The sequence below is a fragment of the Phyllopteryx taeniolatus genome, chromosome 5 (assembly GCF_024500385.1).
Source record: "Phyllopteryx taeniolatus isolate TA_2022b chromosome 5, UOR_Ptae_1.2, whole genome shotgun sequence".
In the NCBI taxonomy this organism is placed as follows: domain Eukaryota; kingdom Metazoa; phylum Chordata; class Actinopteri; order Syngnathiformes; family Syngnathidae; genus Phyllopteryx; species Phyllopteryx taeniolatus.
Window position 1 is genome coordinate 7,930,178 of NC_084506.1, and position 12,892 is coordinate 7,943,069.

The 12,892-nt window shown below is 39.4% G+C and overlaps 1 protein-coding gene across 14 annotated transcripts in view; it reads right to left on the reverse strand.

The window, feature by feature from the left end:
• Positions 1 to 12,892, reverse strand: part of mical3a (microtubule associated monooxygenase, calponin and LIM domain containing 3a) — an 88,825-nt gene that overhangs the window by 9,631 nt on the left and 66,302 nt on the right. For 7 of the 14 annotated variants that reach the window (XM_061775254.1, XM_061775265.1, XM_061775264.1 and 4 more), the window contains 4 exons: positions 11,649 to 11,756; positions 11,231 to 11,324; positions 10,348 to 10,398; positions 8,025 to 8,075 (listed from right to left, as the gene is read on the reverse strand). In XM_061775254.1, the coding sequence (XP_061631238.1) occupies positions 8,025 to 8,075; positions 10,348 to 10,398; positions 11,231 to 11,324; positions 11,649 to 11,756 (304 nt within the window). Of the gene's footprint in view, positions 1 to 308; positions 327 to 405; positions 499 to 1,121; positions 1,221 to 8,024; positions 8,076 to 10,347; positions 10,399 to 11,230; positions 11,325 to 11,648; positions 11,757 to 12,892 lie in introns of all 14 variants that reach the window. The other 7 variants (XM_061775266.1, XM_061775259.1, XM_061775256.1 and 4 more) reach the window with 5 other exon arrangements.

A 12,892-nucleotide genomic window follows, 5' to 3' on the forward strand; every position in this document is an offset into this window, starting at 1 on the left:
AACAAATACAACATTTTCCAACAATTTTTGGCACATAACGTAAATGCTCCTCTCTCGCATTAAATATTGTGTGCTTTTTTTTCCCAAATGAATGATCAAATGCAAGCTGTCTCTTCATATGGTAGTCCAATGGCCAGATTCACACTACGTTATTAGGTCTGGGGAGAAGCATATTAAGTGCAGTTCACAGAGCTTCAGACTTTCTCCATAGCATGCTAAGAAATAACTGCTATTTGACAGCAGCTGGTGGAGCCAAGATGTTTCCTTGAAACAGTTAAGGGACTTTCAATGCAGCGTGACATACTTACAGACGAGAAGATGAGATTCTGAGGGGGGAAGAAACGTGTTGTAGATACAGTAGAAGTAACTAAAGACTCAAAGCTTGAGCATTTTTGTAAAGACTACCTTATTTATGTGTTGTTTTTTTCTCTAAATATTTCTTTCCAACATCCCCACCAACACCAGCCCTCAGCCCAAGGTTCCAAACACAGGAGAGCCCTCGGTGAAAGGGAACATAAAAGTAAAGCAAAAATCAATCAGATCACACACGGAAAAAAAAAAAAGCTTGTCTTCACACACTTCACAATTTGAAACTCAGGCAAAATCTCCATTGGCAGGTGTTAGCTACAAGAACAATCCAGATGATTCATTCATTTATAAAACTTCTTTTGTGCATGACTCCAATATAACACATCTTCACACCATGCAAGGGTCACACTCCTGAATTATAAACTTAGCCTGCAAGCTATAGTTACATTTGAGGGGTTCATCGCGTGCATTGTTGTGATTTTTTATTACATTTTTTTTTTTTAAATACGTGACACCTGTCAATAATCTTAAAACGGCGAATGGTGGTCACTAGGATGACCTATTCTACTTGTTGAATTTGCAAACAAAACATGCACTTTGTTCAAAATAACACCACAGCAGAGTAGTAGCCCCTAAAAAAATTACACTGTGGGAAAATCTACTGAGCCGTAATAAAAATAAATAAATAAAAAAAAGAGGAGGGGAAGGAAGATGAGAGAGGGTTCAAGGAAATAGCCCAGTTCTGGAGAACCCCTGTGGTTGCCATGGTAACCTGCCACACCCGACAAGCAGAGGCGGCGAGGTTACGTTACCTTCAGGGGAACAGCAGAGGCAGAAGGGGAGAGGTCGCCGACGGTGCATCCCCACATAGGGTTCAACTTCCACAAGACAGGGGGAAAGGGAGCGAGGGGCTGACACAGACAGGGACATTGATGTGGAATAGAGAAGGGGTGGTAGAAATGATACAGAAGAACAAGAAGAAGAAAAGCAGAGATGTTACAGTGAGAAACAGTAGAGGACAGGGTGTGGGAGGGTGAAGGGACACAGTGTGATGAGAAAGAAAAACGGAGGATAAAATCAAAAGGAGGGCAAGAAGAGTGAGATAAGAAGAAGACAAATCACCTAGGAAGAGGTGGGAGAGATCATCTCTGTAGTATAAGGGATGAATAAAGTAGGAGTAAAAATTGGAAAACAACCTGGATGAAAAAGCCTTTTGCTAATGCATTTCTATACGCTTCACATTCTTCATTTGAGGATAAGGTAGAATAAAAAAAAACTTGCACTTCCATACAAATTTTTTTATTTATTTTTTTACATCGCATGGTTCAAGTGACAATTCCAATGTCTTGGGGAAAAGAAAAAGTATGGAATCAGATATCCTCAGATGGGAATGAGTCCTCTTGTAAACTATCAATTCGAGCTTGACGCCATCGCAATAAACCGATCAGTGACGTATACACCCTGTGTCTCCTCAAGAAAACACAGTAAAACATGTTGTAAATAAATCTAAACTACAGCGAACATAAAGACCATTTACTATGACCTAATGATAGTACGTTAGAGGCATTTGCTGACGACATCCAGTGGAGAAATGTGGAGGTTAGCCTCATTCAAAACAATGGGGGGGTATAGTCAGCCCAGGCCAACTAAACTATGTAGTTTCATCCATCCAGCTATACTGGTTACCCTGACTAGGGTCGTGGGCGTGCCGGAGCCTATCCCAGCTGACTCGAGGCGAGAGACTGGGTACACCCTGAACTGGTCCCAAGCCAATTGCAGGGTACATATAGACAAACAACCATTCACACTCACATTCACACCAAAGGGCAATTCAGAGTCTTCAATGAAGCCAGCATGCATGTTTTTGGAATCTGGGAGGAAATCAAGAGTACCCGGTGAAAACCCACATAGGCATAGGGAGAATATGCAACCTCCACAAAGAAGAGGCAGGATTTGAACGCAGGTCCTCAGAACTGTGAGGCAGATGTGCTAACCAGTCGTCCGCTGTGCTGCCCTATGTCATTTTTAATATTTGCATTATTCAACCTTTTTTCTTTTTTGTAATTTTTGTTTTCAAACAGGCATCATAAGTAAACAATAACAAAACGAGCAGCAGGGGAGGATCCATTATTTAACCCATGGTGAGTTCACCTTTACAATTGTGTGTTCATATGTCCGTATATGTTTAGTTTTCTCTACCAGGTAGCAAATAACTTTAGTCAGGTCTAACAGTTAAAACAATTTTAAGCAATTTTGACGAATTTTCATCAAAATTATCAATTTTACCTCTCAAGTTAAAAGTGATTCTTTCCATAGTATACATACTGTACACAACATCAATCCAGTAGGTATTTTCTGTTCAGGGTCTTCTTACAAGCGACTAACAATAGTCTCAACAGATATTTATCACCAATCATTCATTCTTTTATAATTTACCCGAAAGCGGTATTTGAGTAAAAGTATGAATACCTTAACAGAAAATAACTTTGGTAAAAACAAATGTCACTTTGTCAAATATCCATCCATCCATCCATTTTCTGAGCCGCTTCTCCTCACTAGGGTCGCGGGCGTGCTGGAGCCTATCCCAGCTGTCATTGGGCAGGAGGCGGGGTACACCCTGAACTGGTTGCCAGCCAATTGCAGGGCACATAGGAACAAACAACCATTCGAACTCACAGTCATGCCTACGGGCAATTTAGAGTCTCCAATTCATGCATGTTTTTGGGATGTGGGAGGAAACCGGAGTGCCCGGAGAAAACCCACGCAGGCACGGGGAGAACATGCAAACTCCACACAGGCGGGGCCGGGGATTGAACCCGGGTCCTCAGAACTGTGAGGCTGACGCTCCGTGCTACGTGCCGCCTTGTCAAATATCATTTGACAAAATTCTGTGGTATTTAAGTATCAAAACAAATTTTCTGATCTTAAATGTACTTACGTATTGGAGGTAATAGTAAAAATATTCAAAAAAGTGAATAGTCAGAATTTTGAATGTTAATTTTTATTTATTAAGTTTACTTGAGTGGTGTACAGTAGTTAAAGATCTGCGTTGGCTAATGAGCGAAGTTAGCCTGGCCGTCACGTGATGCTGGCGTCTGCTGCCCTCTAGTGGGAAGGAGCGACAGAGACACATAGGTTGCATCTCAAGTCTGTTAAATGCAACACTCCTCAAAACATTGAACGCGACCAGGAAGTTGTCACACCGCCATATTAAGGAGTGTCTCAAGTGTCTTAAATGCCCATTGAGGAGCCTCCATGAGCGATCTTAAATCGAGAGATGTCTGACGTATCCTCTGCGGAAGTCCCATAGCTCCTCGATGGTGCCTTTTGAAAATGGACGTGTACTAGATCGTGAACAGAGCACAACTTGAAATAAAATACTTATCTTCTGTTTTCGTCAATCCTTGATTGTTTTAGTATGACTATACACACTTTGCTGAGTGTCTGTTGTATTTGCGGAAGTTGGGGCAGTCTTTAATACTAAAACGACTTAATTACATTGGCTCATGGTTACTGTACGCCTAACCAACCACATATTTCGAAGGTTTGTGTAGTAATTAGGCTGTCATTTTGGGAAATGCATTTGGCCACAGGAAGAAAATAAAAGCTTTCTGTTGGTTTGACACTGTTTTTGCATTCAATGTAAAATAAGCAGCATATCAACATTTTACATGTACTGTATTTACGAGTCGCTCCAAAAATGTGCTGTGTGCAGAGAGAGACAGGAGGACAGGATGGGTTTGGTAATGACCAATCATGATAGTCTTTGCATCTGCAAAGTTGTAAAGAAAAACAGTGTTGATTATATTTGACTTTAATGTCATCCCACTTAAAGCATAAAGTGGACATTTGTTGTGATAGTCATAATTTAGCCATGCAGATGGTTCATTTGTGACATGTCAATGGCGTGACGTCATCTTTAGTAGACGTCTCCATTTAAAGAAGTCATCGAGGAATGCTTGTCTTATTTCCACCAAACATTCCTTCTGCATGGCTCCTCTGTGAATACCCTCACTCCTCGACGGAATTTCTGGTAGGGGAGCTAGCATGGAAACAGAGGAGCTAGGAGCTAGGACCTGATAAGTTCCAAATATAGAAATGAGATGCACCCTTAAGACATACACAGTGCCACCAGAAAGTATTCACACGCCTTCACGTTTTCCACATTTTGCTATGTTACAGACTTATTCTAAAGCCGATTTGAGTATAGTTTTATATATTCTATATTAAATATCCCATAATGACAAAGTAAAAACATATTTGCAGACATTTGTGTAAATTTATAAAAAATGTAAACATTCAACTATAATAATAAGTATTCACACTCTTTGCTGTTACACTTAAACTTGAGCTCAGGTGCAACTGATTTCCACTGCTCATCCTTGAGATGCTTCGACAACTTAACTGGAGTACATTTGTGGTTAATTCAGTTGATGGAACATCATTTGGAATGGGACATACCTGTCTGTATAAGGTCTCATAGTTGGCAGTGCATATCAGAGCAGAAACCAAGCAATGAAGTCTAAGGAATTGTCTGCAGACGTCCGAGACCGGATTGTGTCAAGGCACAAATCTGGGCAAGGATACAAAAGAATTTCAGCAGCATTGAAGGTCCCGAAAAGCACTGTGGTCTCTTATTATTCGGAAATTGAAGCACCAGGACCCTTCCTAGATCTGGCCGTCCGACCAAGCTGAGTAACCGGGGAAGAAGGGCCTTGGTCAGAGAGGTGAACAAGAACCCTATGGTTATTAAAGCGGCACTCAAGTTTTCCCTTGCGGAGATAGGAGAACCAACCAGAAGGTCAACCATTGCTAACGCAATCAGCCCTTTATGGTAGAGTGGCCAGCCGGAAGCCAATTCTCACTAAAAGGCACACGGCAGCCCGCTTGGAGTTTGCCAAAACGCATCTTAAGGATTTTCAGACCTGCAGGAACAAAATTCTCTGGTGTGATGAAACCAAAATAGAACGTTTTGACCTTGAATAGCCAGCGTCATATCTGGAGAAGAAGTGGCACTGGTTATCACCTGACTAACGCCATCTGTACTGAAGCATGGTGATGGCGGCATTATGCTGTGGGGTTGTTTTTCTGCTGCAGGAACTGGGTGACTAGTCTGCATAGAGAGTAAGATGAAAGCTGCCAAATATAGAGAGAACAGAGAACTACAGATTGCTCTGGAACTCAGACTAGGGTGCCGATTCCCCTTTTAACACAACAATGACCCAAAGCACAAAGCCAAGACGACAAAGGAATTGCTTCAGGAGTAGCCTATGAATGTTCTTGCCCATCCAACCTGACTGACCTTGAGAAGATCTGCAGAGAAGAATGGGGGAAAATGCCCCAAAACAGGTGTGCCAAGCTCATAGAGTCATACCCAAGAAGACTTGATGATGTGATTGCTGCATTAGCTTAACCGTACCCATTACTTGGTAATGTACACCACAAGTTACGGAATGATGTCATCAACATGAAGCAATAACTTAATTAGTGTAGTTGAAGCCACATTAAATCAGCAACTTAGTGCATTTCTTTGAACTTTTATGGTACTCCACTGTCACTGTGCATTGTACAATCAACAATCACTTCTCAATCGCTTTCTTCTATTCATTGGCAAAAAAAGGGCGGCATTAAATTAGAATTGGGCACTGGGACCTGCAGTGTACATCCAGCCTTAAGAGTCAATAATGTAGACACACTCATGCTGTTTAAGCTTTTAACTGATCATTAATTACAACTGCTTCTCCTAGGAACCCACAAGCTCACTACCATGACATTACAACTAGTTGTCCAGCTCGCTACTTTATACTGTAAATATGTACATTGCCTAACAGAGCAAATTTGATGTCATTATGAAACTGAAATCATCTTGTCCATAATGTCATAAGACTTACTGGCTACAAAATTCTGAAGAACAGCACCAAGATCGACATGAAACTGAATAAAAGTGATGTATTATGAATTCAAAGCAAGCAAAAGAACTTAAGGGTACAGGTCAGCATTCAAGAAAAGAGATACAAAAGACCAATGATGTAGACTCACTACCAGGAATTCTACAAATAAAAGGCAGACATAACACACATGGAACACTTACGGTATAGTCCCTTTGTACCTTCTGACTTGAAAAAGTTAAAGTTGGTAACTCACACTACAGCAGTTGTTAAATTCACTTACAACCACAACATTAAAGAGATCCAATAGCAGATATATTGTTCTATGACAACCCCTCTTAAGAGTCTCAGTCAAAACTTTAAGCATTAATAAATTAATACCTTGGTAAAAATAAAAATAAAATATTTTTTGATACAGCTCTTGCGTTGGAACCCACTGGATTGTGAAACTGTATGTAAGTTTAAAGTGATTCTATGTCGGAAGAGTGAGTGAGTAAAAGCAAGTTATGCCAAACAAAGAAGCCAAGAACCTCTTAAAATTGTGATGCCTACACAGACAAACGCACAAGCTTTCTAAATGAAAATATACTGATTGACAGTGAATTCGCGGGCCAAAATCTTACCTTATATTCAAACAAGTCTGCAGTTATATGACAAATCCTACATGGTGACTACAGACCAGTCACCCAAGATCAGAGGTCGAGGGGTTGCATTAATGTTAGCGCACATTGCGTATAAATACTAGGGGAGCAACAACTGAGCAGGTTAGAGAGAAAGTCATGGAGGGATTGTGGGACATAACTAAGGCAGCTAAAAGAAGCATGGATTATTAGAAATATTAACAAGGCTCAGGTGTTATTTCTACTAGGGGGGACACAGTTAAGGGAACAAACGTGTTTCTAATGGAAGGATATAAACTACTACGCTCTGAATGTTTTCCCATCCCTGCAACACAATCATCTTGTGATTTTGTGCTATTACTGTATGTTTTACATTCTATATATTTTAGCGTATTGTTGTCAGAACTTAAGTATATATTAAAGTTTAGTTTGTTGGGAATGGTTTTACAGGCAAAGACTCGTTTGCAAAAGACAGAATTACCTATTACAGAGAGCATGAAAATGAGGTAAAACAACACCCAGCTTTATTTGGGGCTCTTTATTTGTTTCAGAGCGGCTATATACTATACATGTTATCCTGACATACCATGCATTGCTTATTGTGGTGTTTTAATGGCTCAAAAAGATATAATGACAGTCATATCTATAATATCAAAATGTTATTTTATTATCAGATCTCATTGAGCTGGTCCTTTTTTTAATGAATGTGTAAAGAAGGGGAGATTTTTCATTTATTACTGTACATAGTACTACTACTTTTTTTGGGTTGAAATACTGTTAACTTGTGTATATTTCTTAATATGGTTGGAGTTCACAGTGGTGCAGAATTGCACTGCATCTTATTTAGCCACATGAACGAAGCAAAATATTAGAAACAGCTCTTTGCTTTAAGCTGTCTGATGTGCTACACCACTGCAACCTAAAACTACAGTTAATGTAGCCTATACTGCATACAATAATCCATCAGTCATAGGTATTAGAAATCAGTCAATTTTATTGGTTTGATCTGCTTTTGGTGTGGAGAAGGCCAGGAGATCTGGACAAGTGGAATGGAGGAGGTTTTGTAATGATGCTAAAACCAATCAGCCAGCCAGCCAGTCAATGGAGGTAGATGGGTACAAAGCTCCAAGGAAAATAAAAGGTAGGGTGGGGAGACATTCAGTTAGCCATTAGGTTAGTCTGTAAGCGACAGATAGTAAATACATACCGCCCAGATGTAAGTCCAGGATTTCACTGTAATTAGAATCTCCCCAATAGTCTACAACGACAGGGATATATTAGAGATGAGTTATTTCACACTGCCCCACACTGGGCAGAAGAACAATCCTCCTAAAATGAGCATGCATGCGCGCGCGCACACACACACACACACACACACACACACACAACCACACTCAACCTGCAGGGACCAAAAAAAAATTTTTTTAAAAATAAAATAAAAAAATAAAAAAATAAAAATAAAAAACAAGCTATCCTTCTGTACTCACCACAGTGCCCAGTACAAACATCTTACACGCATGAGCACATGACAATAAAAATAATCAAACTGCTTTATAGATTTGTTGTATTGCTGCAAACTGGCGCGGTCTACTTCATTCGGACTTTTATAGCTATTTTGTGTCATCCAATGAAATAAGATAATTTAACCCAGCCAAGTATAGAAGATTCATTTTATAATGTAATGATTGAATATTTGATAATTGCTAACCAAAAGGGCATCTGGGTGTTAAATGAGATATTTCAGTACAACAGGATACAGTATGAATACAGAAGTATTGGAAAGACTTTATATTAAAAAAAAAATTATAATTAAAAAAAATAAAAATAAAAATAAAAAAAATCAGGGTTTGGGTTAGACCTCCTTTCATCCCTGCGACTCTTAATTCTTTTCACAAAGCCATTTTCCAACTCTGTAGGAACAGTTTCAGGAAGACCCCTTTCTGCTCCAGCATGACTGTGATGTATACTGCACAAAGCAAGGTCCGGATGGCCCAAAACAGACGTTTATAGTGTACGTGTAACACAAACTCTAGATTGCTGTTGTCCAACATTGCAATAACACATCGTAACCCAAAGAGTTAATGGCAGATGCCTTTGTTTCAGCGCTTAGCTGCACTAAGCGAATCTTTGTAGAAAATATGTCGGCTGTAGTTTTGTAAACCAATCTGTTGGCCTGTCACGATAATTTTTTAAAGAAGATTAATTTTCCCAAAAACTATCACAATAACTGAAATTATCGTTGTTGTTTTATGCCTCTGAAACCTGAAATCATGAGCCTACCCTCCAGCTGCAAGACTGTTGTTGGTCCACTGAAGACGAGCCTTTCACCTGTCAATTAAATATATGTTAACGTTCGCTTTAGTCAACGGGGGTTATTCCAGGCACTTCCAGTTTTAAGGACTGATCCTGCTCCGCCTCTTCTAGTCCGCTGATCTCTACTCCAAATGACTATTATTTACAATTCACTCAAGGCACACCGTAAATTTCACCGAACAAGCTGAGTCGTATTATTAAAGCATATTCATCCATCTCAATACCTGCGTTAAATATAGACCAATCATCTAATGCATAGCTAGCATAGCTATTAATGTTCGCGCACTAGAGCCCACTCATTCTTTGGTCAAAACTACAAGAGACGGCACAATCATTGACATTTTACTAATGTCTTTAAGCAAAGCAAACTACATCAACATTTTTCTTCCTTTCGTGGTGATTTCAAGTAGCAAGCTGTTTTTTTTAACTGCGAGGTTGGCCACTTGATTAGGGACAGCTAGCAAGACGGCAGACGGCCGGGCTTGTCATCACCGTGCTTTTGCACACTAAACGTTCTGAACTCGTGTCCCGTATTTAATAGAGGGTTTTGCGCTATGTTTGTGGAAGGCTAACAAATACAATACAGAGGAACGTAAAATCAAAAAAAAAAAGATCATTTGAGGACATCCAGCAACTGCACAAGAGTCACTCTTTTATTTAACTCTCCCTGAGAGCGAAGCAATTGTATGGCTGGCAGATAGTGTTTACAAAAATATTACCCTGACACCATGGCAACTGTGTGCCCCAGAAGTACTACGCCCCGTCTGTGAGCCCACTAGCGGCTAACTCTGTCGGCTCACTGTGTGATCCGCGCGCCCGCTCACCAAAGCAATGAGAATATATCGAGCCCGGAAAAACTATCGTGTCAATTTTATTTATCAAACCATAAATCGATATAGTAATTATCGTGACAGGTCTACCAATCTGAATTTGATTTCAACCGCTGCCCATCAGAACAGATCACACTCATGTAAACGGTCCTCGCTGGGAGACAGTGAAGGAGACAACGTGCATCAAAAACAAGCACACACACAAATCTTTCCAGGAACACACATTATCCTAAAGTGCATGCATCTCTGACTGACGATGGCAGACATGTTACAGACATATTATGATGTTCAAAGATGGAGAACTGTTGCAGTGTGCCACCACAGATGGAGCCAACTAACAGTGTCACATGTCATTCATATGAAGAGAAACCTCAGTGACTCTAATACCTGATCTTCTTTTGTGCTGTTTGGGTAATGTATAAGTACCTTTGTATATCCCTTTAAGAAAGTAGAGTGGCAAACGTTAAAGCAGAGAAACAACTCGTGGCGGAATAAACAGAGGCTTGGTTTCTAGAATATAAAAATAAATAGACCTTCTGTTGAGTGAATATAAAGTACTATGCAAAACCTTTAGTCCACCGTTAGATCTGCATTTTTAGTAGTCCCATAATGACCATATATAACAAGAATGTCACTCAGTAGAGCACATACCTCCACCAGGGCTAAACTGTTACTAAAACTGAAAACAATTAATAGATTATCATCTTTGTGTTTGTTTGTCCCTCTATTCATTAGTTAGCAGGCTACTTCATGGAAGACTATGAAAAGACAGGAGGTGCCTTTATTATTCTGGCAGGTGGACGGATAGCGTTGATGCCCTGGTAACTCAAATGGTATTTTTATATATACATTATTCTCGATATCTATCGAGAATAATGTTTATTTCTTAAGCGAAAACATTTATTTGCCTTTGTTGCACAGAAAAATAAAATGTTTTAAATGATCTCACAGGGACATGCTTTTTGTTTTTCAATTTCAGTTGAGCTCACAGTATTCATCAATATTCCATTTATAACTGCCTTTGTAGATTGAGAAATAGCTGAATCCAAATAAGCATCAAATTATAATGAGATGTGCTCTCACAGGGGAGGAGAGCCTTCAACCCGTTGCAAAAAAAAAAAAAAAAAAAAAAAGCTATAACACTGTTTGAACATCACATAATTCCAGGAGCATACATTTGATATTGAAGCATTAAGATTTTTGAGGTATTCTGCCACATGTAGTTAAAAAAAATGAGAAAGAAAGGGCAGGACAGTGAGTATTTGTTTACCTGCTTCTCCTCGCAGTGCCTTTTCCACAGCCACGCCTCTCTCCTCCAGCTGCCTTTGCTTCTCCTCCACCTGCTCCAGCTGCCTTTGAATAATCTAAATGTAAAAAAAAAGAGACTTTTTTTTTTTTTAAGGCAAAATGCCCCAAATACAAAAACTTGTGCCAACATAAGTCAGATTAATCGTATCGTTTAATTAATCGTAAAAACGCCGTACTGAGAACAGTTACATAAAAATCAGCACACCCACATTCCCAAATGAATATATTTAGCTATAGAAAGATAGATTATTAATAAAAATGCATATATCAACAAAAATTTCATTTGACAACACAAATAGTGGGAAATATTACATTCTTACGAATCAATTAAACATGATCATATTTAGGTTTTGTAATAAGACTTTAATTTGGCTACTAACCTGGGCCCGGTGTAACCTCTTCAGTTCTTCCTGCTTTGCTTGTCGTCGAGCAGCTTTCTGGACTCTTCGTGTGAGCTTGGCATTGAGCTCCTCTTCTGTGTACGTTTTCTAGAGGAATCACAACAAGATGTTAGATGCTTAAAACAAAAGAAACGTGCATCTGACAAAGGGCTCTCAAGAACTCACTAAAAGGAAAATTAATTCAGTCCACACGGTGGTGAACATTGTCGACTAGCACTTATGTGCACTGGCTTGGAAAATAAACTGAATTGCCTGGAACAATCAACACTAGGGTTGGGCATCGACAATCGATTGGAACCGGGATTACGTTCCGGTTCTCCCGGAACAATTCAAATTTAAAAATTTCGTTTCCCAGTTTCGATGCCTACAGTCCTCCCACCACGAAGAAGAAGTGGTGAAAACCAACGAAGTAGCTGCAAAAACTCAAAGAATAAGAACGTGCTTGTGCCCAACGGTGGCCGTGAACAAAAGTGTGTCTTATCTTTGCCGAAATGAATGACCAGTCATCTCAGTGCAAAATTCGGAATAAGATTATATTGTGCAAATGACGCTTTCACAATGTGTAGCATCTGAAGCACTCAAAGCCTCAGCCTACACTTCGTGGAGCTTTAGTGATGTCAACTCTCAGTCAACTGTGTGAGTGAAACAATAAAATAAGTCTATGCCAACATTGAGACAGCTAATAAGGTAAACGGCTGCACTGATGTTTTTTTTGCATTTATTTTAGTCAAACCAATGTATGCGCCGATGACAGAAAACAAAAGCTTAACATTGGGCTAAAACTTTACCGTAGCAACTTTACATCACAATGAATTGGGACAAAATTCACATAAACGTCTCACAGTATCACAAACACTAACTTTGTGCTTCATCGGGTAGGGAAAGGAATCAGCGTTTCATAGCATTTGGTTTCATCCATTAAAAAAATAAAATAAATTTCACCAGTGCCGTGTGAAATGAAATTAAATTACAAGTAGCACGACTGAATGTCGATGACGTATGAAAACAAACAAGCATGTAAATGACTATCGAGTACGGAAAAACTATCGTGTCCATTTTATTTATCAGACGATACAGTAATTATAATGACAGGCCTATCCTTGAGTAATATAGACCCTTTCCAAAAAAATTGAATATCATGGAAAATTTTGAGTATTTATTTGTTTTTACATAATTTGGACTTCCACCTCATAAAACCCACAAAATCAGGAATTCAAAAAATG